Genomic DNA, 26064 nt, shown 5'->3' on the forward strand with positions numbered 1-26064 from the left:
GTCTGCATCTTTGTTCACAACTCACGTCATAGGGAACTAGGGAGTGGAATGACATACAGCCTCCAAGTCAGAGGTCAGTTTATCACTCTGAAACACAAAATCATAACAGGAAATTATATAAGGCAATAACAATATATCATATGCTTGAGATGACGGATTGTAGCCAGGAAACCCAACCTTCCTTTGTTGTTCATTTAAAAAAAACTGTTTTCAGTCTGTGATTGGTTATATAACAATTTATTTTATATTTAATTATATTAATATTAATTTCGTAGAATATTTTATTGTATATTAATTGTATGAAATCACATTAAAACGATACTGTAAAATACTTTTCTGGTATAGCTTGGGCATGGTTTTCTCTCTTTATCTTGTAAATTTGCTGTCTTTTTCTGTTATTTGATTGTATTTTAAAAATACGTGAAAAATCTGTTAATAAAACTGTACAATTTTGTAAAATTACAGATTTTTTACAATATACGTGAAAAATCTGTTAAAAAAAACCTAGTAAAATTCTATTAATGTTTTTTACAGTATACTCAAGAGATATTGATTATTTGTGGATGTCTACCGAAGTTAAGTCTGGGCCACATAACATTTGTTTATGTTGTTGCTGCTGAAATCGTCTAGGCAAGCATATGTAAAATAAAAACGTGTCATTTATGGACAACTGACCAATCGGAATTAGCAAAAATAATCGTGCTCTAAATTTATGCTTCTGATTGAGCTAAGTTGCTTTTTCATATTGCTTTGCACAAACAAACAAACAAACACATTTTGATAACACAGGCACATATTACTTCTTAAGTTTTCAATATGAGAAAGTTTTTAATATTAATAAATTGCATGTTTAACATCAAGAATTAGTTAAGGAGACACCCCCATTTTAAAAGAAATCTGCCCTTGAAATAATTTTTCCATTGATATGCCATCTTGGCTATATCTTCATGCATAGGCACATTCAATTATGCAAGCCAGCGGAGGGAGACAAAGTGTGACGTTTCCAAAGTTTAAGCCCAGCCTATACAAAACGTGTTCCCACAGGACCCTACAGGGAACAGTTTCACACTTGAGAGATGGTTAAAGGGGAAATCTGTCCACCCTTGCCACTTCCATTAACTTTGGCTGGGTGAAGTGTACAGACGTGCGGCTTATGAGATGAGACCTTCCGAGGCCTGTGAGAAAGAATATGTCATTTTATATAGTGGTAGTGACGCATTGGAGGTGACAGACCATGATTTTCAGGGGAGACACCTAATGTTCCCTTCACAATCATAAATTTGAGATCATATTGATATTTGTCCGTAAGAAACGTCCATATTGTACTGCCACTTGTGAAGGTCCTTTTTTATTTTAAAATTCGTCATTGTTTATAAGATCTTGATATGTAAACACTACACGTCTCTATTTGCCCATAGGGGCTTTTTAAGCTTGAATTTAGAAAATATGACCACTAGGTGGAGGCACATTTATAATAACTGGTGTTTAGACTTCTTGACAGATTTCAACAATCTGGAAAGCAGACATTGTCTAATGGCATAGATTAATGAAGTATTGCCTCTCAAAATACAAATGTAGAATCATAATAGTGTCTATATGGTAAAGATTATCACACCTGTTACATGTTAAAGTGATATTTCACCAAAAAAAATTATTCAGTCATCATTTACTCACTTCATACCTGCATGACTTTCTTCTGCAGAACACAAAAGAAGATATTTTGAAGAATTACCATGCACTGGTTTTGTGTCCATACAATAGAAGTAAATTGGGTGTTGTACTGTGGTGTTCTGTAGCTTTTCTGCGTTCCCCTGCCTACTGAAACAATGATAAATGGCATAAGATGTGCTTGGCTATACGAGCAATGGAAAGTGATTAGCACTGGCTCAGTGTTTTCAGAATGAGTGTTTGCGTGTAGTTTCCCACAACCCTTTGCTCCTTGTCGGTTTGTATGGGGCTTTAAGAGAAAGCTTCCTGGCTCTTCTCTGTGGCACGGGCAGAAAAAGCAGCTCTGTCCCGATCCACCCTATAATCAGCCATTTTAACAGCTCTTATTTTCTGCTGTATATATAACTGTAATGGTCAGGCAATACTCCCATGGCAATGCATATGTTCTGCTGTTTGTTGTAAATTTCAGAGTGGAACCGCGAGAAGCTGTGAAATGTACTCACATGCACACACAACATAAAACCAGCATGAATCATTTGTTGAAAATGTTTGCACACTATTGTTTTTCAAAGCAAAATCACAAAAAGCCACCCCCCCAAAAAAATGTATTTACTAGAAATGAGTATATAACTCAAAACTTTTATTTTTTAAATTGCGCATGAATGACAAAATAGACAGAATACAATATCAAGTTATTCATTTATTCTTCTGTCTTTGTTAAAGAGTTTATTATTGAAAACTGACTTCATTTTCAGATCTGTGAATCATATATGCTGTTTATTTCATAGCGTTTCTTTGTTTAAATTACATGCAGAATACTACAACCTTCTTTTTTGTTTCCTAGTTTAAGAAATTAAGTATGAATTATAATATAAAAGAACATGTCTTAAACTGATGCATAACAGTTTGCATTGCATTCTTGACCTATAAGCTTTACTTGTTTCATTGCTTATTGTTTCCCAATAAACGTAAAGCAAAATAACTATATCATCCCATTTAAGTGACATAACTTTGCTGATCAAATATTATGTATGACTAGCTGAACTGTGCTTTGATTCATGAGTGTGAAATGCTTTAGTCGGATAGACATGATAAATGTGTATTATGTCCTTGGACAATATAGGTCTAAACTGTGAGACCAGTATCACTATTTTCTTTATGTATTTGGTCATTTACACAAGGAAATGCTTATGTGACAGCATTGTGCCTTAAGCTTACCAACTCTAAAATAAAAAAAGTAAAAATGCTAAGTTTTTTTTTTAAGTCATTTGTTCCACAAAACAAGAAACATAAAACTCTTTTACAAACACACATTTATTGATGATTGAGTCATTGTGCAATGAATCGTGGGACACATTAAGGAGAGAAACAGAGTACGGAAGCTAAATGAAACCTGATGAGCGATGCATATATTCACATTTACTGTAAGATCAGCTGTTTGTGTTGACTTATTACCGTAACGTCCAACACAAGACAGTAACAAGAGTTTTACATCAAGTTGCAGTTTCTGGAATGATTTTGGTATTGCTTTCCCATGTAGCTGGCTGGCCAAGTGATGTTGAACTTGATTACACATATTTCATCCCTGAGGGAACTGCACCATTTCATTTGAAAGATTTATGTAACGTCTGCACCTTAAAAAACTCCCAGGACACTTCACAATTAGCACCAAAAGTTTACTTGAAGTCATGAACTGAAACTGAAATTGATGCCGCATTAATACTAGAAGCATACAGTAACATGGAGTATCAAACCATAAATTAAAACACCTGAAAAATAAAAGAGCAAATGTACACAAGAGTAGCATAGTAAAAGTACACAGAATATGGGGCAGAAAAAAAATCTACAGTATTGTCATGGGAAGAGATGGGAGCTAGTTGGTGTAATATCTACGCACTAAAAATTACAACTTAAATAGAATAAAAATAAAGGACTAGAAAAAATAACATTTAAACATGATAATTTGGGATAAACAGTAGAAACAAATTACATATCAGTTCATATCATGCACAATATCTGTCATGTGCAAATAGATACAAATGTAAATAATCATTTCACTTTTTTTGTGTATAACGTTCACTACTTATAGGCAAACAATACAAGAATATAGGCAAAGAAGTGTTTACTGCTTTAAAAATATATTCTTAAAGATCACCACTTTACACCAAGTCAGATTTTTCTTTAGGGCCGTTTACAACTTTGCAACAAGTTACGCATAATGCTGTATTTTTCTAAAGCTTCAAGTATGCACTAGACTAAGGCAACATGTCTCATTCAACCACTCGAACCAAATCGCCAAAATAGCAATCAACCATTTAGCAAGCGTTTATTAATACTCTCGATTCTCAAACGAATAGAACTCTTACCTACTAGTCTAACATATTAAATAAATTAATCCTCAGCATATACAATATCCTTTGTTATCCTTAAAGGTTCAGGAAAGTCACAAATGTCTATCGATAAAGCAAAGGTAGTACAAATACCAAAACGATAAACAAACAAACAGAAGTGTGTGTTGATACAGGGTAGTGACTGGTCCTTATACCAGAATACTGACGGTCCATGGATAAAGTGCATAACCCAAACAAAAGAACTGGAAGTGAACTGGAAAAAAGTGAACAAACTTAAATCTTACAAGAATCATATCGGTAATACAATTATATTAAAGACGTCTGCACAAAAACACACCAACCTGTTATATCTTGTTTGGTAAAATACACTGTACATTTAACAAAAAGTTAAAAAACTTAAGTTTGGTTAAAAATGCTAAATGAATTATACTGAGGAATTTCTTTTAAAATAACATGTCAGGAATAAATATATTTCTTTGTGTAGACAAAAAAGAACAGTTATTTTCTTAAAGTCTCGTAGTCCCAAGAGCTACAAAAGTTGTATTCCAGCCAAATAAAACTTACAACGATTTCACTTTATAAAAAATACAAACTTAATTTAATCTCTAAAAAAAAGTCCCTAAAGGCGAATACACACTTCCACAACAGAGTGTTGACCCTGTTTGTGTTTTTTGGGATAGTGTGAACCTTAACTCTTAATCATCTGATTCATTTTCTTTCAGGTGTTTTCAAACAATTCAATGCCGAACAGTTTAGCTATGTTGAAGATCTTTCACGCTCTGGTCTTAGAACAGTCTACCACCACCACAGTTAATATCATCATTTTCTCTTGTGTCACATCATCTCCTCTCACCTCTCTTTGATCGGCTCAGACGAAGTTGTTAGTGATCTGACGCTGGTGCTCAAATAAATCCTCGGTTTCAGCGCTGTAGGCGTCACCTGTGAAAGCAAACGTGAATCAGACAGGGTACTGTATAAAGAGCACTGACACATGTGCGTGTCTTTCGGTTTGTTGTGGGGATTCGTACCTGCGTGACAGCCGTACATGAAAACTCTATGGCCGTCGTATCGGCAACGACAGCGCATGACGTTGTTCATAAAGTCGGATTCGGCCATGTCCAGTGATGGATTGACCTCGACCTGACAAAACACACAAAAATAGATCTCGATTTATACACAACTGTTTAAAACTGGTAATATTTTAAACGAGCTTACATCATCCTAAATGGGAGAGACTTTACAAACGTCTATACTCACGCAACCGTGGGTTTAATTCTAGAAATCAGATGAACTGTCTGAACTGTAGGTGTCTTTTACTATGCCAAAATGGAACAATAGTGTTTTCTTTCGTTTTATCACAGCATTGTAAAACTTTCACAACTCTAGTTTGCTCATCAAACCAACATGAGTCAACACGCCTTCCATATTACAGTTATACAATTGCAATATATTCATTTACAACTATGAAAAGTTTAGCCAGGGTATGGGCACAAAAGTGTCTTTGAGAGACTTGCATTATTCTATGTAAATTGAAAAAATCATTGAAGCAGATGTGATTATGCCTGTTGGGCTTCTGAAGCACTGAGAGCTAAATCTGAAACGCTGAGTCTACTGTTCACCCGTTTTATTTTTACCTTAATACAATGAAAACATTTTTCTTAGCAGCCGCTCTTAAGGTAATTATTTTGCGAGCGCGGTAAAAATGTGAAAGTGTTACTTATCTTTCGTTGCATTTATTTTTTAATGACACTGTTCAAGACCAGTTTGACCATATGCTTGAGCCAGAAAGTGCCAGAACAGCAGGCGGGTGTGAACTCTGAATCTAATCGACCATGTCTAATGGAGGGATATAGCACGTTTCGCTCTTCCAGCGGGGAATGCTTACAATCGGGTTATTTTTTGTAACTCAAGAAAAAGGTTCTTTTGCTGTATTATGAATTAGAACAGGTTGAAATGAGATGGCTGGCACGTTGGCATCTTTACGAAGACATACAGGCAGTACGTAATGACCTTTGAGTTTCACTGGAGCTCTCCGCCGGGCCATTTATAGCTACACCCTGATGCTGGTTTGTAATTTGCATCTGCCAAACGTTCCTAAAATACATGCAAATCTGTCACAGCGACATTCCGTGTAAATAAATCTTCAGAATGGTCAAGACACGAAGGTACACTGTAATTAAAATAAAGCTTCGTGTCAACCTATGTTTTACAGCTGGGATGTATAAAGGGCCTCTTGATTGGACCCTAAGCAGTTCCTTCACTGGTTGGTTGTGCATGCAAAACTCGAGTCTCCGAGCCCACAATGATTTGGATGATTAAGACGTTCTACAGTTAATGACAGAGGAAAACGTGGCTAAACGACATCCTGAAATGAGAATCTACTCTTTAAACAAATCCCACCACTATTTGATGTTATTTGGGGAATTGTAATAAACTCGTTCTGAACTGGCGAAGCCGTTTTAAATTCTGCATTGGAGTCGTGAAAACAGCGCACCTGCATGATGTAGTCTCCAGGCCTCACATCTGTGATGTCTATCCACTGACAGTCGATATCGTGGCGGTAGGTGTCCCAACAACCCACCGAAATCCCTTGATCTCCATAGTTGTAACATGAAAATCGTTTGTGGAGTCCTGATGAAGAAACAAAAACAGCTTTGTGTATTTGAACTGTGATGAAATTGTAGACGACTAAGATTTTCATTAGCTGGTGTTTTACCCTCAGGGCAGTAGGTGTCCTCCAAACAGAAACTGGCTTTGTGTCCTTCGGCCACGCGGCTTCCGTTAAGCGTCAGTAGGTCGTAATGAGTGAAAACTTCAATGCTGTGATAATGCCTGAATCAACAATATTTGAAAACCAATTACTACATAATAAATAAATCAAATGAATGCTTGTAATTCCATTCATGAAGTAGTGTCATATACGGTGGACAACCATAGTATTTCTGATACTTGTGGTCACATTTTGAAACAAACCTTTAACTAGGGCTGGACAAAATTATGAATAATAGATACTGAGATAAGACTGCTGATGACAAAAAATGACAGAATATTGTTGAAAATTAAGATTACTGTGCGAACACCAACAGGCACTTTACATCTCACAAGTATTGCAAAATGCAACTCTTCTTTATCAAAATGGCGACAGCAAGCAACACGTGTGGAAAGAGACATGTGAATCTGTAATATGTTGGTTGGTTTTATTGATTTATATATTGGTTTTTAGAAAACTGGTGCTAAATAAAATATTTGAAAAGCGTGCTAGACGACATTTGCAACAAAGCGAGATAGCACGACCTCCTTTTCATCACATCAAACAGCATTTACTATTCATTTAATGAAATAACGTTGGTCAATAGGTCTATGTTATGCTGCACTTTTGCACTAGAAATTCTGAATGTTCTATACATACCATGTTTATTTTACATGGGGAGACAACAAAAAACAATAATTTTTTACTATTCTAGAGCAAATACAAAAATATTGACAGACGTACATCAATATCTTTCCTAATTTTGATGATACTTTTGACACATTAACCAGTAGACAACCACCTTTCAACTTCCCACAATACCTGTTGTTCTGTTAAAACATGTTAGCTGTACCTTAGCAACTGTATATCAATACCATAGCAACCGCTCAAAACACCCAACAGCATCACAGAGTTTTGCACTGGTAAGTGGCACTTGAGATTTTAAGATTTTAAGTTGGCTGGTGAACATGAGGAGAACAAAAGGTCACTATGGACCGCTGCCTAATGACCTCACAGCTCCTACACCAAGGTGTTGGCTGCCACAGTAACGCCCTTCACAGGAAGTTGCCGTTATGCTGACGAGGTTGCGTTTGCGGGTCTGTTTACTCTATTCGTCTGAATGGACGCCTTTCAAATGCCAACCTCTCTGGTGTTGTTTTTTCAGAGATTAATAAAACAGGTTTGCGCCGCGAACACGCAGAACTCAAAACTCCCCCACAACAGTGCGCCTTGTTCCCGCAGAATGGCTTTTTAAAAAACACGAAAAAGGGCGTTTTTAAAGAAAAACCAATTTAAAGAAAGACAGAGGGACCTTGTTATGGGGCACGATGACTAAACCATGCAAAAAAAAAGCTCACCTGTGGCACTGGTGCCAGGTCCAGGACTCGCGTGTCGCACGGGGACGGAAGTCGGCTCTGCCCAAGTTCATGATTCGTGAGGAGAAGCGCAGAAGGCGGCGGTGACCGTATGGCCAATTCATACGCTGGGCAGAGGAGGAAAGACAGTTCTCTTCATGAGCACAGGTGAGCAGGTGCAGAGGTCTGTCCTCCAGGTAAGAGCTCTCCTGCACAAGCTGGGCATCCAAAACCAGGTCGGGTGCCGCTGAACACGGATAGTGTTTAGTTAGGATTCATCATTCGAGATAAAGTTATAATGTTTATTTAGAAAGCTTACTTTCAGAACAGGTGATGCCAGCAGCTTTAGCCCCGCCTCCTCGAGGGCAGTGGATGTGACCATTACGACGGCACTGCTGGATGGAGAGTTCAGTTCCAACACAGTGAGTTCCGCTCAACACCACTTCCTCCGCTGCAGGGTCCCCTTGCCAATAATATGTGTCCTGAGAATAAAAGAATAAAATATATTAGTAATGCGAATAATAATAACAATAACAAATTACGCAATAAATTATTTATTATTATAATACTTAAATATATCTAATATATGTATATATAATCATTAGTATCATATTATTGAATTAATATCTATTGTTGTTATTATTATTAATGGTTTTATTATTATTATTTGTATGTATAAATAAATTACACATTTGTTGCACTGAATGTAATTTATGCAACTAAATGTAATTAAAGAAATTTGGAAGGGCAAACATACTTCTAATGAAAATAAACTACTAAAACCGCAGTGTTACTGACAAACTACTTTTCTTTATGCAAAAAGCATAAGATAATATTTCTAATAATATTTCTTGTCAGATACCTTTAATATGTACTGTATACTGTACAGTAAGACTTGTGAAAACAGCACTGGTATGTGCATTCTGTCATTATGTCTTAAAATACACAGTTTACTGTTACCTTCTCCCACCCTTCCTTTCCACAAAACAACTCCTGTATAAAACTAATGTTCCCCCGAAATATCCCACCCCTAAAACACGCACGGCAACCTCTCAAACACACACACACACACACACACACACAGAGACTGAGGCAACCAAAGCAAATAAAACAAGAGACATATTCAGGTGATATTACTGGAAAACATTCTTCAGTGGGCTCACCTGATGGGCACGCGCAGCGAACCCAAGGCCCAGCTGCCTGCACACCACCATCGCTTCATTTATTCCCCAGTTCTCACTGCAAACCGCCCCCCATCGCTTTCTGCCCCCCACCTCCATGAGCACCTCCACGCGCCCCTCGCCCGTGTCCCGGCCTCCTGCCAGCCGCACCTGAAACAAAAGTCACAAAAGAGAAAAGTGTGTAGATATTCGCATGACTGAAACACGGCAAAAGAACTAATGGTTTTGACTTAAAAGTGCAGGTTTAATGGCATTTTGTGAGGAATGCTTGAGAGGCACAAGGGTACACTTTAACAAAATAAAGGTGCTTAAAAGGTTCTTCACATCGATGCCATAGAAGAATCATTTTTGGTTCCACAAAGAACCATCCAGGCAAAGGTTCTTTGAAGAACCATCTCTTTCTTACCTTTTTATAATCTGAAGAACCTTTTTCACCACAAAGAACCTTTTGTGAAACAGAAAGGTTCTTCGGATGTTAAAGGTTCTTTATGGAACCATTTAGACCAAAAAGGTTCTTCCCATGGCTTTAAGGGAATTAACTTTGGCTCTGTTATTTATAGGTCATTCATAAACAAGCTGTTAGTTTGTTTGTAATAGCTTGGGGCACATAATAAATCTTGTTAACCGCGATGACCTGCAAGAAGGGGTCTTTTGGCTTACCGTGGTCTCCAGTCCTGTCTCAGGAACATGGCATCTGACGGATGCGTCCCGGTTGTGTTTAAATGTCCAGGCAGGGACTTCCTGGAAGTAGCAGTCTAGAATAGAACGTTCTGTGCCTGTACACTGCACAGAGTTCATATGGATCAGCCCCGTTCCTGTAAAACAAACAAACAGTAGATGTCACTGGAGCTTTCCAAGTTCAAAGTCTCAAAAATAAAACAAAAAAACAAACACCCAGCCCTATCCGAGTACTCTCACCCACAGAAAACACTGGACACTTTTACACTGACCCTTTGCTAAACCTTCGCTCTAAAACATACTAACAAATCACACCCTAGCAACATATTTTTTGATGCAATATTTGGCTTTTATTGCAAGTCTATGGACAGTCCTGTAAAAATTACAAAAGAGTTTATTCAAGTGTGCTAACAGTATGTCTTTTAAACTAAAATAAGAAAGTACACTTGCAGTCTATGTTTTATGTATTTACCAGAAATATACAAGTTAAAATTGCACTTAAGTATACTTGACTTACAGTATACTGACTTGTACTTAACCTTTTGATGAATGTATACTTGAAATATAGCTTTAACTGTAGTTGAAGTAGATTTGAAGTATATAATTAATACCCAAATTGTAACTAGTGTACTCTAATAGTGTACTTAAAGTGGAAAAAACATATTTATATAACAAAATATAAGTACAGTATGATATTAAGGTCACTTAGTAAACTTACAAGTACACTTGAACTAGTAGTTTACAGAGAGTATACTTTTAACTGTTTTTGTACTGTACACTTGTAGTATAATTTTAGTATAACGAAGAACTAAACAGTAAAGTATACATTTATAAATTAAAAAGTGGGCCATTTTTGTCCCTAGGTAGTATTGAAAAAACTAGTACATTGATATTAGAATACTTACTACATAAAGTATTCTTACAAATACTTGAACTTTACTTACAGTCCATAAATAAAACAAAACTTGAAGCACACTTTTGTTTTGGTTTGTTTTAAACCATCCAAAAATATGCTATACAACATTGTTGCTGCATGGGACACTCACAATAATGTACAAAAGTATGTTTTTCCTTTTCCAAATCTTGAGAAATGCATACGCTGAATTACCCTCATGGTAACACTTTACTTAAAGCCTTTATGTATAATGCATTATAAAGGGTTATTAAAGGGTATGGTGCATTAAAATTGTTCATAATGTGCGTTGTAAAACATTAAATGTTGTTGTAAAGAATTATAACCAAATCAAAAATGCAAAGTTTAACAATGAATCGATAAGTGTTATAATGTATTAACTGTAAATACAATTATTCATGAGACATTACAACGCATTATAAAGTGCATTAAAAGGCATAATTAATACATTAAAACTACTTTTATAATGCATTATACAGTACATATATGCTTTAAGCCAGATTTGAATCATTTCACTGCTCATTTTACCCCTTACACAAAATAAAAGATGATAGATGGAGCCTTGCGAATGTTAAATGCTTTCTACATAAAATACATTCTGTATAAAAGACTTTATAAAGACTGCATTCCTCTCCTCTTATAGTCACACAGATCACAATCAAAGGTGTGCTTTGCTCCTTCCTCATCGTCTTGGAGTTAGGATAAGGAGAGCACCTTCTGACAGCCGACACAGTTCATTTCTCTCTTTGTTTACTTGTAATGTAAAACCTGTCTCGATTCTGTCTCGATTACTTGTTAAACCAGAGGGCAGCCATCACGTCAGCAGTGTGCTTAATTTCTCCTGTGAATCCCATGACGATGTAAAATGCACTAAACAGCATACTGTAAATACACCAAAACAGAATTTAAATGAAATTATAAAGTTTTTCTTCATCTCTGCAATATATGCCAGGGCATGAAATGAAATACAGAGCAAACAGCCTTCCGATCAAATGGATCATTTTCTACCAAACCAAAATGATTTATTTCTGAAACAAAAATGACAGACCCTGCAAACAAACATGGCAGCTGCTTTGGCCTCATCTCGGGCAAGCAGAATGCTAGAGGTTAGCTAAAATCCAGACATTTAAACTGGATACGTCCACAGAGAAAATTACATATAATCAAAGATGTACGTATTCAAGTTTGGCGGTTACCATACGTAAATTTAACAATCCGTCATCTACAAAACTGTATTGATCAAACTGAATCTGAATATTGGAGAAGACGCGTCCAAATACGTCCATATAAAACATACAACAAAACACAAAAATACACCATTGGTTGGAAGACATAACTATTGCGTGTGTAATTTTGGAATTAAAAAAAGAAAGTGAAAACTATCAAATTAAAGACAACATGGCCATCATCACATGCTGAAAAAGGCCAGTAAGTAACGTGAAAAGGAAAGCAAAGATTATGTAGTCCGGCAGTAGCCAATGGAAAGGGAGTGACTGCGCAAAACCGTTTCACTAGACTGTGGTTTACGGAAAATTGACATTTTCTTCCCCCTAAAATTAAACGACGTATATATTCGGCATTGATGGTGTTTTTCTTTCATGGGATGACTATAATCCCTATTTTGGGAGCAGATTAAATGACTATTTAAGAAATATTACTGCCGACATCCGTGGAAAAACCGTACGCTCTGCATTAAAAAAATATATATTTTACTTCCATGTATTGTTCGTTGATGGATATCTGCGTAATTCAGAAAGTGTGGGTGTAAAACGGGAGAGAACATTGTCTATTTGGCTTCACTGGGGTGTTTCTTGGTGCGTTTCTTAGTGATATGACATAAGACATGAAGTTATGTAGAGACTAGTTTTACTTTCATCTAACTGGGAGGTCAGGCATAGATGATGCTTCAACCGTATATGTTGCTTCACGCTACATTGTCCCTTAAGAAAAAAAAGAGAAGAATATGATCTATCACACGGCTTGAGCTAGTTGCATAATCGGTCTGGTTAAACCTTTTTTGTATTTACAGGAGTGCATTTTTATGTTTATAAGGCAGTGCAACGCAAGCTATACAGACTATTATTTAGAATAACATTCACAAAAAAGAACCACAGTCCTGTTTAACTGTCCAGCTCTCTTCTGTCATCAAAACGCTCATTTCGGCCTCTTTTTCACTCGGTATATGTTTATGTGGCCTCGGCTGTGCCAGGAAAATGACACGTGACAATAAAGTGCCTAAAGCTATGGAGTTTGCGCTAAGCTTCGCCTCCTCCACTGCCAAACTGTGTAAAAAACGTAGCTAGAGAAGAACTTTAACAATACTGCCTAATAAACCGAATGACATTTACAGAGAACAAAAGCGGTTAATCTTTCTGACAGTTGAAGATTAATTGATGAACAGCTGATTAAGCGAGTATATGAGGAACAAAGTCACGTCATGTTCGAGACAGATGTTTCCTGAGACACAGGGACTGGCTTATCACGAATGACACAACCACAACGAAGCCACAATGACTACTCTCACTGTCGTAACGTCAAATCTATACATTTTTATGGCTGGAAAGAAGTATTTTTGCCCTGTATTTTCTTGGCAAAAAGTTAATTTTGGATCTTCCTACTGGTACAGTTCAACCCATTTCTTTAGTAATGTGAAAGCTGATGGGTTTCTGGAGAAGCCCTGATCTTTTGTTCCACAACACGTCTTCCTTCACTTCTTTGAATGCAAAGGACTACATTGACTTCCTGTTTGGTTTTCAAATGTAAAGAGTAACAATCGTCGCGTCTGTGTTTTCATAAAAAGTCCAGTAAATTGCTACCGTCATCGCTTTTCTTTGGCTGTGCAATTACCCCGTCCTTTCAGACTGGACAAACACAGATCTGATGGGCAGCGCGTCTCGTCTCTCAGCCAAACTAAACTCACGCGCAGTGTGGATCTGAACTCAACCCGAGAATCACAGAAAGTTCAGGGAAAGTTTTTCCGCACCGTCGCTGCTGTGGAACGTATGTTTTGTGCCGGGAGATTGAATGTGGCCGTTATCACAGAATGTGAGCGTTCCGCACATCGCCTCTGTGTTGAAACCTGTCTCTTAGATAAGCACAGCTTACAAATGCTTCTCTGGAAATCTTTATTGTGGCTAACTCAGCGTAAATCTAATCCCCTTCACAACGATTCACCTTCAACACAAAAAAACACTATACTATCTCAAAGCTGAGTATGGGAATACAGCCCACGTCCAGTTCTTTTTCTCATACCCGATTTGAAGCTTCCAAATGTTAACCTTCCTCTTACCTTGGCCCATGTATGCCCCGGTAAGAGCTTCTTTGGCAGTGCCGAAGCCCAGCTCTCTGCACACCACGCTGGCTGAGATACGGTCCCATAGATGGTCAACAACAGTTCCCCACTTTCCATCTTTCAGAACCTCAACTCTTCCTTCTCCCAGACGTGGGCCTGCTTTTAGACGCACTGACAGCTACGAGAGGAGACAAGAACACAGCAGGTTTTAGAGTTGCGTTTATTTAAATACATAATAAACATCTTTTATTTTTTGTTTGTATTTACCGCTGTAGGGTGAGGGGCCTGGGGTCTCCCGGAGGACATTCGGATGAACTGGGGTCCTGGCACACAGAGGGCCACAGCATGTCGGCTGTTCTTACATGGGACGGGGCTTCTGGCGATGGACAGCTGGGCGTGGCAATCTGCTAGACTGGGTTCTGTGCCCAGACAATGCACTTTCTCAACCCAGAATCCCTTCTTCTTAGCCATTTGACTCAGTCTGGGAAACAAAGTCAGCAGGTGTCAGTGTACAAGCGTCATTGTGTTTTCAAGATTATGGACTATACAAGATACAAGAAAAATGAAAAATAAAGTACATCTAAATTTACATGAAACACAGTGATGTAGGCTATTATGTACAGTACACAGGGTTTGGTATTGCAAGGTACAGTCGTAGTAAAATCCAAATACGGTATCATATCTTAATTTTTTCTTATGGTTTTTTTTGCAGTTCGTTTCATTCCATTAAGAAAGTGAATGAAAAGCAAAGTGACTTTACCTGGTGGATGAATCCTTCACTTTTTTATCCCATATTTTTCTGTAAAAGAAAAAAGAACAGAATAAATGCACGATATAAATGCACAGAGAATGAACGAGAGGTTTTGTCATGAGCAACAGTACAGTAAAACTCATTGTTCCAGGCCTTCAGCACTAAATCATTTGTGTCTTTCAGGATAATGTAAAAGATGAAATCTGGGTGTATAAACTGTTAAAACATCAACACATGGGCGGATTTCGTTTAAGCCGTATTGAGTTCAGAATCTACACCCCTAAGGCTTCATCTGTCTTGAAATTAAACAAGAATAATAACAGATGGTTCAGACACCTAAACACACACTTGTATGTTTCAACTTAACCTACCACGAAACGAACTTTGAAAAATGTTGATTCTATAAACAGATTTTCCACTGGCAGGAATGATGGCATGCAGGAATAGAAACAGCAAGACTTCCAAAAAACAAACAGCAAGGGAAACCAAGAACGAGAGAGAGAGAGAGAGAGAGAGATCCATCTGTCTGTGAGAACATCCACTGCTAATGCACTTGTAAACACAGCGAGACATTATATCATCACCATCACTGTCATCAACATCATTATCATCTCAGTAAATGTGTCTCGTTTGCGATGGTAAAATACTTTCTCCTACCGCAGCTTGATATACAGAGACAACTATAAGTAAAACATCCGTAGGTTGATATCCCTGAAAAGTCTAAACATTGTGGCTCTGTGGTGCTTTCATTGTTCGGTTTCTTTAAACATCCCATCCAGACCCATACATCACCACTGATTCAACCAAAGGTCTTTTGTGGCAAGACTTAAGTATCCATCCATCCTATTATCTATAACTATTATCTATAATCCTATGTAGGGTTCCAAAGTGGTGCAAAAATGACACATTTCACCTTTAAATGAGTACTTAAAAAGGTCCATTTAACAAAAACAAATATGTCAATGTACATATCAGATCCATCTTCACAAATGCAATTCGAGTGAGAAAAGAAACTCAAATCAAATTCTGTGTGGGATTTCCACTTTAATCACCTTATAAAATATTCTGGATGTTTCTACCACATGTCACTCCGTAGTAACTTTGTAGAAACTTTCTACAGCCACAGAACTCCAGCTTAAATAATATCTTCCTTTTCTAAGTGCATTTCCACACCAACTCCTATGTCAGTAAGCCAGTCATTTTTTCATGGTAAATATGCAAAGATTATACAAAAATCCCTGAACTTTCCACATTTGCAGCTGTCATTCAAAAACACGGTTGCAACAATATATACAGTCTTCAGTTTCATCACTCCGAAAGCATTGTACAGTAGCAGGTTTGATTTAGACTGACTGAGGTGACCGGAGGAGATAGCATCAGCTAAACGTATCTCTTCAGACGACAAAACTCTGTTGTTTCTTTCATTTTGATTCATCTTTCATTTGTTCTGACAGACTTTGGCACTGAAATACCTGCTCGTGTAATTAGTCTGAGAGTTCCACCCTTACTTTACTGCTGAACCAAGAAAACTTAATGATAGAGAGAAAGAGAGCTGGTCTGTGTGGAGACAACAATCATGCCACTGTTTTAAGCATTAGTCTATACACACACACACATCAGTTTGACTCTTACTAGCTGTCAGAAAACATGCTGGTTAAGCATTTATAGTCAAACAATAAGGCCATGATACATTTTGAATATAGGTATGGAACAACCATTCATTTTATAACACAAATTATATCACTTACAAAATAATAAGTATACTTCACGTTCATTTTATTAAGTATACTTAAGCAGTTAAGTTCAAGTACTTAACAGTAAGGGACAGTTTACCCTAAAATGTAAATTCTGTTATCATTTACTCACCCCCGAGTTGTACCAAATCTGTATACATGTCTTTGTTCTGATGAACACAGAGAAAGGTATTTGGAGGAATGCTTGTGACCAAAACAGGCCTTGGCCCCCATTTAATAAAAATGACAATGGTAGTCATAGGTGCCCCAGAACGGTTTGCTGTCTTACATTCTTCAAAATATCTTCTTTTGTATCCAACAGAACAAATAGATGTATAAAATATGTTTTCCTACTGTGGTAGTCAATGGTGGCCAAGGACTGTTTGGTTACAAGCATTCTTCCAAATATCTTTCTCTCTGTTCATCAGAACAAAGAAACGCATGCAGATATGGCACATCATTTCCATTTTTTGGGGAACTGTTCATGTAAGTTCAAGGATTTTAAATCTACTTTATGTTGTAAGTATACTAATATCAATGTACTAGTAGTATACTTGTAAGTGTACTTATCTACTTGGGACTAAACTGGCCCATGTTTTGGTTTATAAAAGGGTTATTTCAAGTATTCTGTATCAGTAGTGAACTTTGAGTTCAAAATTACTACACAAAAACAATACATTTGGTGTTTGTACTACAACTACTGCAATTAAACTTATTGGTAATTTACTAGTGATTGGTTTCGATACTAGTTTAATACTTGTAGCAATTAACATAACTTTTGCTTGTGTGATATTGTTTAATTCATTTAAAAGTAATTGTACAATGTGATGTAAGAACACGTCTTGCACTAGACCACTGAACAAGATCAGTAAATGTTTTTCAAACCCCCTAATTTGAAATACCCTATTAAATTTGCTGATTGTAGTGCTATAAATTAGCAAATGTCAAAAATGATAAACCATAAAAATATATTTTCTTTCTACTTCTTACTGCCTAAGTGAAGTGATCTGAATGAAGCACTTACTTTACACTCACAATGAATCAAATCCGTTTTCTTAAAAGCTAAAATACTGCACTCCATTTAGACGTTAGTCAAAGGATAATTGAGTGTGAATTGTGGCTTCAAGTCCTTAAATTTTCTTAGTGACAGAGAAGGAGCGTTGTGCTGACACGGCGGCCAAAGGGCGCAGCTATAATTGTAATCCGTCTTTCCCTACTCGCCAGAAACGTAGAAATCTTCCGAGCTGCCCAACGTTTAATTACAGCATCTTCAATGCAGGATCCAGAGAGGGCAGGGCGGCTCGCGATCTCCGAGACGCTGAGTGGGCATGCTAGTAGCAGCTCTTTGGTACATCTGCCAAGTCTGGAGTATACAAAACGCACAGACTACATGGTGAGGTCAGGTGCTGGGACCGCGCACAGATGAAGAGCCAAACGGAGAATCCCTAGAAAATCAGCCACAGAAGCCACTGGATGCTCCACACGCTCTAATTTAACTTCAAACAGCATCTTCATGCTGACTTACATGTCGTTGAATCATGCATAACCGAAAGCATGCGTATGTCCCGTGTGACCCGAAGATAAGAGGAGCCTGTCTTCGGTCTTATTTGTCGGTGAGAAATGTATTTTTATAAGCACAAAATATAATCTTGATTTGATGACATTGACCAAAGGCTAAAGCACATTTAACATAATGAGTAAATCTGGTATAACAGACATAGGTGACTGGACAGAGACTCATCTGCAGGAGACACATACGGCACGTATAGCAAACCTACGACTAAAATAGCTTGAGGACCGCAGAGCCATAAGATTAAAGCGGTTCTTTTTATAACAAGCTTATGGTTCAACATACCCAAAGCTCATTCATATGACGGGAATGTAATAGTTGCTGTGAGTGTGGTCAGTGAACCACAGTGGTCACCAGGAAGCCAGGATGAACAGTAAATGACAAAAAGAGAAAAGCTGGTAGTAATCCTGTTATTCCTAACAAGCTTTATAAAAATACATTATGAATTTTTTTTGAGAAAGAGGCAGAAATCTTGAAAAAGTTTCCATTAGAAGAGCTCACGTCACAAAAAAATTTAGACAAACCAACTGTTCGGTTAAATTAACCTAGAAAAGTTCCATATTTGACCAGACCCGGCTGAAACAAACCAGCTTTTTTGGTGTGTATAGTACACCTTTTCATGCCATAGGTGACAAACAACCCAAAAACTCTTAACAGCTATCTTCACATTTTCAATAGTACGGTTGTTGACGTCCTTGGACAACATAAATAGGTTCCTGGTGTTGAACACTGTGTGAGAAAGCAATAGAAGGTCGATGGTGACAATCATTAAGCAAACCTGAAACTCTTTCTCCAAACACAGACACTTTGAAGGCTTTAAACTGATGCGTCTTTACAATAACAATCAGCCGGTACATTAGACTTTCTCGCTTGGACCTAAACGCTCAGAAGAGACTGTTCGTTTTGGGAAAGCTGAAGATTGTATCAGCAGGTTTGAAAGATCTTTTAATCATTGCTTAAGTGCTTAGGTTTGTGAAAGGTGCCTGGTGAACGAAGATAAGAGAAACAAAAGTGATATTCTAGCAAATAGACGGGGTCAATCTTTTTAACTTCCCCTTATGTTCACAAACAAACATCATTCTGCCTGCACAGACATGAACTTCTATACATACTGTACTGTAGTATGACTCTCAATAAATCCTACTTGACAAACATTTACGAATCTCCCCAAATAAGTGATTATTATTGAAATGAAATGTAATTGAAATGTTATTTTTCTGTGTATTCTACTTTTTTCCATCACTGTTACATCATCGCAAATGCAGAGATAGTCACAAAATGGCTTTTCACACTTTAAATCGTTAACCCCGGGTTATTTTTAACCCCAGGTAAACAGAGTCCTGGGTTATCTGTTTCACATTTCACACTGCTTATAATTTACCGGGGGTTAAGAGATAACCCATAACCTGATGTTTCACACTGAACATCACTAAACCCTGGGTTAACATTCTTATTTGCATATTTGCGGTGTCAACAGTCGTGATTGGATAAATACTGCAACGTCAAACGGACTGAATAAAAATAGTGTGTGGTCCCTTTAAATAACCGAATACCTCGTTGTTCCTCATCCGGGGAAAAATGACGCCTCGCAAATCCTCGTAAAATGCGGGGATTATCCCGCTTCAAAATTACAAGTGCGAAACCTTCGTTTACCCGGGGTTAAAACTGGGGTTTGGAATGAAGATAACCCCGGGTTAAGTGCAGCGTGAAAAGCCCTCAAGATTCCCAAACTTTTTTCTCAGGATTTGCTGCTTTGCTACGTTGACGGCTTCGAATCTTTGACAATTTTTTTCTTGAAGCATGTAATAGCAAACGCAACAGAAATTGTTCTATAAACTGTAAATTCGAGCACATTTTTAAAATAAAACTTTGTACATATACAGAAATTCTTAATTCACCCATTTTCTACTAATTCCTCAGTACACTATTTAAAATAAAGGTGCTTTAAAGGTTCTTCACAGCGATGCGATAGAAGAAAACAAAAAAACATTCAGTAAAGGTTCTTTAAAGAACCATCTCTTTCTTACCTTTTTATAACCGGAAGAACCTTTTGCGAAGTTTCTTTGGATGTTAAAGGTTCTTAATGGAACCATTCAGACAAAAAAAGGCATCATGAAGCACCTTTACTTTTAAAAGTGTATTTCGAATGTACTTTCAAACCGGTTACATTACATTTCAGATTTACCCACCTCTAAATGACACGTAAAGGGAAACAAACTGTGGCTGGTCTCTTTACACGTCTGTCAGACGGTTTCTTCCAGTCTGTGGGTGGTTCTTGGCCAGAATAACCTGCCGTCTGGACTTCAAGTCAAAGTCTGGCTATGCTAGACTTAGAAACCCTGTCCTAACATTATAAAACTGCACTAGTTTTAGCCAATAACAGTGAATTTGGTGCAAAATGTCGGGCTTCAATATGATACCTCAGGACCAAACCTCAGTCACACACTACACTGTAGTGTGCTTCAAAAGGTTCTTCGATGCCACAGAAGAACCTTTCGGTTCCATAAAGAACCTTTAACATCTGAAGAACCTTTATGTTTCACAAAAGGTTCTTTGTGGCGAAAAAAAGGTTTGTTAGATTATAAAAAGTTAGAAAGAGATGGTTCTTTAAAGAACCTTTGCCTGAATGGTTCTTTGTGGAACCAAAAATGGTTCTTCTATGGCATCGCTGTGAAGAACCTTTCAAGCACCTTTATTTTTAACAGTGTATTCAGTAGAAATTTCAGAACTTACTTGTAAGTGTTCATGTTTGGCTTCTCTGCGTCAGGAAAGCCCAGCATTCCACACACGACCCTGCTGCTGTTCAGACTCCAGCCTTTATCGCACACCTGCCTCCATCTCCCAGCATGCTTCACTTCCACCACGCCCTCTGTGACAAGGGCACGCCTCTTTGCAGCCATCAGAACTGGCCGCAGACGCACTTCCTCAATCCTCACCTTTCTGGCTGACTAGAGAAAGAAAAAACAGACAGTGATTTTCATTTATTTGATACTTTTGTGACACTGGGAAATAGACTTTTGTGTGTCTGTTGCAATGACTTTTAATATAAAATGACACGTCACATAAGACTTATTTGATTGGCTCCCAATAAAAAACTGTCTGACTTTAGTGAGATCTACAATGTCACCAGGCGCTTACCGGATTTTGAAGCTGCTGTCTGGAAAACTGATCCCATCTCTGAACATCCTCTGAATGTCCATTGCCTTGTCTCTGATGTGCAGGTGACCTTGAACTGGAGTAAATGTCCTGCCAACGGTTCGTGGTGACCGCGTTTGGTCGCAGAGCAATGGTGTGCCCTCTTCTGGACACTCCGGGATGCACTTGATCCAACCTTCTCTCTGGACTACAGACCACCCCTAGGTCCTCAGAGTGCTTGCAGTCGTGCACACCCCACCCGTTCGACTTACAGTCGTTCAGAGTAACCTCTGTCCCAACGCACCTCACATTATCCAACCAAATCGGGCCTGTAACAGATGTTGTGTGGTTATAAATGCATGATAATTATGTGTGTATGTGTCAAGGGAGACCATTTAAAGCCGTTACCACCAGCACATTTTTTCCCAAGAAATGATATACGCCAGTATGAAGCAGAAGGCTACAGACAACACAATACGAGTTTACAGGAAAATGGGAAAGAACTGTCATCCGATCGCAAGCGTTACAACAGAGCTGTCTGAAGGGCTTGTTTTTGGTTTAATGACAGTGTTGTCTTGCCAACTAAGTGTTAAACATGCTTCGGGTTAGTGGCTGCCTTTATAGCTGCCTTAAAGTGAAATTACAGGGAGTGATTCTGGACGATGTAAAGAACAGTAGCTCTCTGCACATGCACTGCTAAGAAACAGTTATCTAACTCTTCGGTACCATTGCCTCACCCCTACATGTTGGAAAAGCAAGGGCATGTAAATAACAACAAAATGTTCATTTTAGGTGAACTATCCCTTTAAGAAGTCCATAACGCAGAGCCACTGTGATTTTATTAAGTATTTTCATTTGGAAATCCACTCACCCTCTCCTTCTCCATACTGGGCACTGTGCGCCCACGTTATGCCACTTTGGAATCCCAGTTCCCTACAAACCACATTCGCCAGTTTAATATCGACCTCGTCGTCACATACGGTCCCCCACGTCCCGTTGTGCAAGACCTCCACGCGTCCTTCGTTTTCCCTGTTGCCGATACCTGCCAGGCGCACCTTGGCTGCGGGAGCGCGCGCTGACCGGCCCGGCGACCCTGGACGCGAGTGCGCACACACAAAGAGAAGCGCAAGCAGCAGCGCGCACGCGGAGCAGATGGTCGGATTCATGATTGCGCACAGGTGAGGCTTCTGGAACATAAAACAAGATCGGCATTTGTTACTAAAATTCACTTTAATTATACAGGAGGACGCAGAATGTGTCTGAATTACACAGTGATGCTTTACGTTAAACAAAATAATATAAACTATATAAGTGCAGTTCATTGGGGATCATATGAGATTTTTGAAGCTTGGGACAAACTCGAGCAGGACATGTTAAATGTGGGAAAGATATTTTATCAAGCAAATAGATTTTGGTGACGGAAACCCATACACTGAAAGACTTTGCTGTAATTTTGTAGCAGTTTTGCCAGTAACTTACTGTAGGTTTGATTTCTACTTTAATTAAAAACACTAATAGGAAAATATTGAGTTAAACTTTACTTTAATCAAAAGTAAAACACTTTGACTTTTGAGATTCAAAATGAGCTAGAAGAGATTGGTCTCATTACTGTAATTACACTGCAGAAATAACATTCTTCCTGGGCATTTTTGTTCTGTTTTCTAGTAAAAATATTTAAAACTTCATAAATTACAATACATTTACATAAGAAAAGTAACCCAAGACATTTAGTCTTGTTTAATGAAAGAAAATATAAGAACTATGTAAGTTTTTGTTAAATCTACAGTAAATTACTGGCAAACCTGCTGCAAAACTACAGCAAAGTTTTACAGTGTACATACGTTGTGACAATATAGACCATCTGCAATATAATCATTTTTTCCCAACTGAAATATATCAAAAATCACTTTTTTCCCTTAGGGTTAACCTAGGTAGGCAACTTGATGTAAGAAAAGTTGTATTTATAGAGCCTTATTAAGAGAGACAATGTTCTAGGTTGACATAAATAGCAGCGTAAAAACCATTCCAATAGACATATAATTTGAAATCAAACAGGTGCAAACTTTGTATGCCAGATAAATTCAGTCAGCAAGTGGCCTTTTCAGGTTTAAATCACAAAAAATTCAACCAACTAAAGCAGAACTCATGCGTGGTGACCCAGAGATAAAAAAAGTGCAAATATTAAGTGTTATGGTGAGGAACCTCAACAGATGCATCAAAGAGTTTAAAGTCCAAATTTCACTCACCTGGCAGCCAAAGTAAGTCAAGTCAGTCACAGTCTGAAGGAAAATGAATGAGAGAGTTGAACCTACACTCAGTCCCTCACTCTCTCACTCACTTCTACATCCCTCCCACAGTTGTCCGTCTTTGTCTTAATGTTCAGAAATGCCTTTCTAACCGAATTGTTAACATTTTAGCTAATTGTCAATAAATTTAAATCCAGAACAAAAGAAATTCCTAAAATCTAAATTTTGTATAAGTTGTTTATGGACAAAGATTTACACTGAACAAATATTCATTATAATACTATTTATATTTTCTTTTAATATTTGTTACATCACACAGTTTGTTTCTTGGGTAAATAAGTAATTTGTTTTTCATCATTAAGTTGTGTCAAATCATCTTCATATAACACAGATTGTAGACATAACAAAGGTAAAGCGTAAATTCGATTTATTTCCGTTTTTATTTGTTTATTTCACACACACAGTTACTCAACTTCGAGTGAGCTGCTTTGAAACGTGACCGAGAGGAAGATCTTGAGCCTTGAATAACTCCATATGTCCAAATTCCAAGTAACTAAAAGAAGAAGCATAACCACATAGTAGATGTTTCTTTACTGAGGCGACCACAAACCTCACTCCCAAAAAAGCAAGACATCCCTTTCGTTCAACCACAGTAAGGATTGTCTTAAACATCTCTGGATTTGCATTCTACCTCATATAGTCTTACATGGAGTTCTTCGCTGGTTTTGGTCATTCTAAAGATAAAAAAGCGTTGCTTTTATTTTTTACTTTTTGTAATGTTTACATGTGTGTGAGCCTCGTGAGAGAAAAGTTTGCGACAGAATTAGCACATTTTGTTGATAGTGTTGGTTTGATGAAACCTCAGAAGAACCGCTTTAGATCCGCAGGCATATTTCTAGCAATCAAATCCCCTCACTGTCTATAAAGGTGGGCCGCAACTCAACAACAATTACCGTAACTCCCACTCAGCAATTCGGAAACAAACGAGTGAAAAACATAAAACGCCTGGGAGAAAATGCTCTACCAACTCGAGGAAATATTTAACAGCTTCCGTAATTCCGTAAACGTCCATTCACGTGTTTTTGCTGTCAATTAAAAACTAGCAATTTACTCACGTTTGTGCCAAAGTTGGTGTGACTGTGTGCTTGAATGCAGGTTCCTCCCACTGGGTAAACCAAGACGGGAAGTGGGGGGTCCTGTTAAGGGGGGTCCTGTTAAAGCAGTTAATTGAAAGAGAGGGAGAGGGGTGCCAGAAATATACATTCAGCACCCCAAACCAAAAGGAATGCCATAGTAACTACACATACACCTATATTTTATATGCATTTTGTGTGTGGCACAGATTACAGTACACTACCCACTCATTTTTCTCTATACACATTCTTTATGATAATAACGTGAGAAAATAAAGTCAACAAAGCTATGAAATGGATGCAAATATGGAAGATATTTCTTTATAAAATGTATATTTTAGATTTAAGTTGCAATGTGGCCTAGAATATACAGCTCTGAACATACAGTACTGCGCTTTCACATTAAATTTCATGAGGTGCATTATGGGAATTGTTTAAAACGGTATTAAAGAGCATCACTACTATCCAGTACAACTCCTCCCAACAACATTTTTGTTTTACATATGTGCATTTATCGATGGTTTCATCGAAGCACAAGCCTGTTCCGAGGTTAACTTGCGGTCTGTGTTTGGTTATAATATAACTATTTATTTATATTAATATTACTTCATATTAATATTTTATTGTATATTAATTCTATTAAATTAAATTGAAACAACTAAACAGTTATAGATTCTTTGCAGAGGTCTGCAGGAAGTTAAGTTTGTGCCACATACCGCTGAAACGTCTATATTTGGCCACAAAACACATTTAAAGGTCCAGTGTATGAAATTTAGTGGCATCTAGTGGTGAGTTTGTGAATCGCAACCAACGGCTCACTCCACCGCTCACCCCACCCCTTTGAAGCACTACGGTGGCTGACAGAGAACTAAGATGTCGTTACGTTTTCGCTTTTTTGCCGAAGGAGATAACGTACTTAAAAAATGCGCTCTGAGAGCAGTTTGTCCATTCAGGGCTACTGTAGAAACAACATCGTGAATTCCATGCAAGGGGACTCGCGGTGTAGAAAAAGCTCATTCTAAGGTACTCAAAACATGCTTCATTATGTAAGGTCTATACACCTCGGAAGACATAGTTTTGTATATTATATTGCATTTCGGTCAATAGATCCTCCAAAATATTACACACAGGACCTTTAAATCAAAAGGTTTCTATGATCGTATACATCTAAACTAGTGGCATAAACAGTGTTGGGTGTAACTAGTTACTAAGTAATTAGTTACTGTAATTTAATTACTTTTCCATTGAAAAAGTAAAGTAAGGGATTGCTCTTATTTTTTCTGTTATTTAATTAGTTACTTCTGATGTA

At 37.7% G+C, this 26064-nt stretch overlaps 1 protein-coding gene across 3 annotated transcripts; it reads right to left on the reverse strand.

The window, feature by feature from the left end:
• Nucleotides 1-2966: 2966 nt before the first annotated feature.
• On the reverse strand, nucleotides 2967-24818 carry loxl4 (lysyl oxidase-like 4). Of its 3 annotated transcripts, XM_057342203.1 has the most exons (16): nucleotides 23623-23713; nucleotides 22248-22563; nucleotides 21380-21705; nucleotides 20975-21189; nucleotides 14948-14986; nucleotides 14455-14668; nucleotides 14185-14365; nucleotides 9965-10119; nucleotides 9287-9454; nucleotides 8443-8605; nucleotides 8127-8370; nucleotides 6736-6851; nucleotides 6514-6650; nucleotides 5048-5159; nucleotides 4873-4958; nucleotides 2967-4272 (listed from the first exon to the last, which is right to left on the reverse strand). In XM_057342203.1, exons 2-15 carry the CDS (start codon nucleotides 22540-22542, stop codon nucleotides 4888-4890), a joined length of 2436 nt encoding a protein of 811 aa, XP_057198186.1. In that variant the 5' UTR covers nucleotides 22543-22563; nucleotides 23623-23713; the 3' UTR covers nucleotides 2967-4272; nucleotides 4873-4887. The 3 variants fall into 3 exon arrangements, with proteins under 3 accessions (XP_057198186.1, XP_057198185.1, XP_057198184.1); XM_057342202.1 differs by lacking the exon at nucleotides 23623-23713 and adding an exon at nucleotides 24738-24818 and having other exon boundaries at nucleotides 2967-4958; XM_057342201.1 differs by having other exon boundaries at nucleotides 2967-4958.
• Nucleotides 24819-26064: the final 1246 nt, after the last annotated feature.

The sequence above is a fragment of the Triplophysa rosa genome, linkage group LG9 (genome assembly GCF_024868665.1).
Source record: "Triplophysa rosa linkage group LG9, Trosa_1v2, whole genome shotgun sequence".
Taxonomy (NCBI): domain Eukaryota; kingdom Metazoa; phylum Chordata; class Actinopteri; order Cypriniformes; family Nemacheilidae; genus Triplophysa; species Triplophysa rosa.